Genomic DNA, 2123 nt, shown 5'->3' with positions numbered 1-2123 from the left:
GATGAGAGTTTATTTTAATTAATTTTAATCAAGGTTTGCACAGTTGAGTTACATAGGAGGGTATACCTCATGTGTTTGTTCATTCTTCGATCGCGAGAAAGAAAAGAGAAAAAAAAAAGATCCGTTATGTGGCTTTTCTAATGCATGGATGAGTGAAATCGAGCAAAAAGGTGGAGTGAGGAAGGACTTACGATGGTGGAGGCGGCGAATGGCGGTGGTGTTCGGTGATCCACATCAGCGGTAGTGGGGGTGACGAGGGTGGCAGGAGGCCACTGTTAGGTTTCATTCTAAGTTAGTCGTTGAGGCATTTGAATAAAGATGATTTGGTCCTATGTTGACCTCGTATTTAGGAGAATAATGCGGCATTTGACCACACACGTAGAAGCACACGCAGATGCATGTAAATTGATTTTTCTGTTTCTTTGTATTCAGTCTTTATGTTTTCCTCCTTAATCAGTTTCAAGTAATGCAAACAAAGAACATACAGTTGGTTCTTAAAAACTGCATGTTTGTATTTTGTGGCTTGAACTATTTGATCCAACAGGGATGATCTCCTACAGTTGGTATCAGAGCTCTTTCCCAATTTAGGCCCAAATACCTACGCCTAGAAGACATGGTGATTATGCAGGGAAAAGACAACGGGAATGGGGGCGTACCACTGGAATACCCGATGTTGTCACACACAAACTACACAACATAGGCAATAAAGATGGAGGCGATAATGGATGCCCAGGGAGTATGGGAATCCATCGAGCATCGAGCTAGTGTGGCTGTTGATGAAAAGAAAAGTAATAAGGCTCGAGCATTCATATTCCAGGCCTTACCCGATGACGTGATTCTTCAAGTTGCGCAGAACAAAATAGCGAAAGAAGTATGGGATTCGTTGAAGACTCATTACTTGGGTGTCGATCGAGTTCAGAAGTCAAGAAAGCACGCACTCAAGAGTGAGTTTGATTCCTTAAGAATGAAGGAAGGAGAAACAATCAATGAGTTTGCAGGAAAGATAAGCTGTATCAGTTCGAGCTACAGCAGCCTGGGAAAAACACTGGGGAATGGAACGATGGTAAGGAAATTGCTTGATTCGGTTCCAGAAAAATATTTACAACTTGTAGCATCGATTGATCAATATTTAGATATTGATAGCATGTCGTTTGAGGAAGTGATTGGCAGGCTCAAAGCTTATGGATCCCGCTTGAAGCTTCAATCTGATAATGTAACTGCAGAAGCAAGTCTGATGCTGACTCGATTAGAGGGACAAAATGGTCAGAAAACTCACGGAAAGAACTCAAGAGGAAGAGGGAAAGGCTCGTCACAAAATGACCGAGGAGGAAGAAATGGAGGTCGAGGAAGAGGCAATTGGCAAGGCAGAGGTAGCCGGGGTGGCAACCCGTCGCGAGATAACAACCAAGACCGTTAGAAGAATCGAGACAAGAAACACATCAAGTGTTTTAACTTTGATGATTTTGTTTATTTTGCATCAGAATGCCCTAAACCAAAATGTACTAAAGGAAATGTGAATCTCACTCAAGCACAAGAAGATGAGACAACTCTACTCTTGACAGTACACGGAGAAAAGACTGAAGAGTTGGTTTTGTTAAATGAAGACAAGGTCTTTCCGAGTCTAAATGGGAATGAAAAGGACACATGGTATCTAGACAATGGAGCTAGTAACCATATGATAGGAGTAAGAGATTATTTTGCAGAACTGGATGAAAATATAAGGGGACAGGCAGTGTTGTAAAACTCGCCGAGTTGGCCGATTACTCCTCCGAGTACTCGCTACTCCCCCCCTTGCCGAGGCGAGTTACATAATCTCGAGTACTCCCTGATCAGTCCCTTACGAACTGAGTAGTGTTGTGAAATTCGGTCAACTCGGTGATTAATATGTATAATATACTTAATGATTTATTATTTAACACACACACACATGTGATTATTACTACATATATATCTTAAATTTTTCAGTAATTATTCACGAAGTGAGACCATTATGTGTTTTTCATTTTTTTTGTATTCACATGTATCCAATTTTGTTATATATTTAATCAACTTATGATTTTATCTTATGATTTTGACATATATAATTTCCCTAAAAGTATTTATACACAAATTTCCAAATTCGA

The 2123-nt window shown here is 40.2% G+C and overlaps 1 protein-coding gene across 1 annotated transcript; it reads left to right on the top strand.

Annotated features, from left to right (window-relative positions):
• Positions 1 to 709: 709 nt before the first annotated feature.
• Positions 710 to 1741, top strand: LOC145009911 (uncharacterized). The gene is made up of 2 exons (XM_078968529.1): positions 710 to 1370; positions 1482 to 1741. Exons 1-2 carry the CDS (start codon positions 710 to 712, stop codon positions 1739 to 1741), a joined length of 921 nt encoding a protein of 306 aa, XP_078824655.1.
• The last annotated feature ends 382 nt before the right edge of the window (positions 1742 to 2123 follow it).

This window comes from Lactuca saligna, chromosome 8 (genome assembly GCF_052625555.1).
Source record: "Lactuca saligna cultivar CGN05327 chromosome 8, ASM5262555v1, whole genome shotgun sequence".
Lineage (NCBI taxonomy): Eukaryota > Viridiplantae > Streptophyta > Magnoliopsida > Asterales > Asteraceae > Lactuca > Lactuca saligna.
Note: the sequence above shows the minus strand (reverse complement) of the source record. Positions and strands in the feature narration are given on the sequence as shown.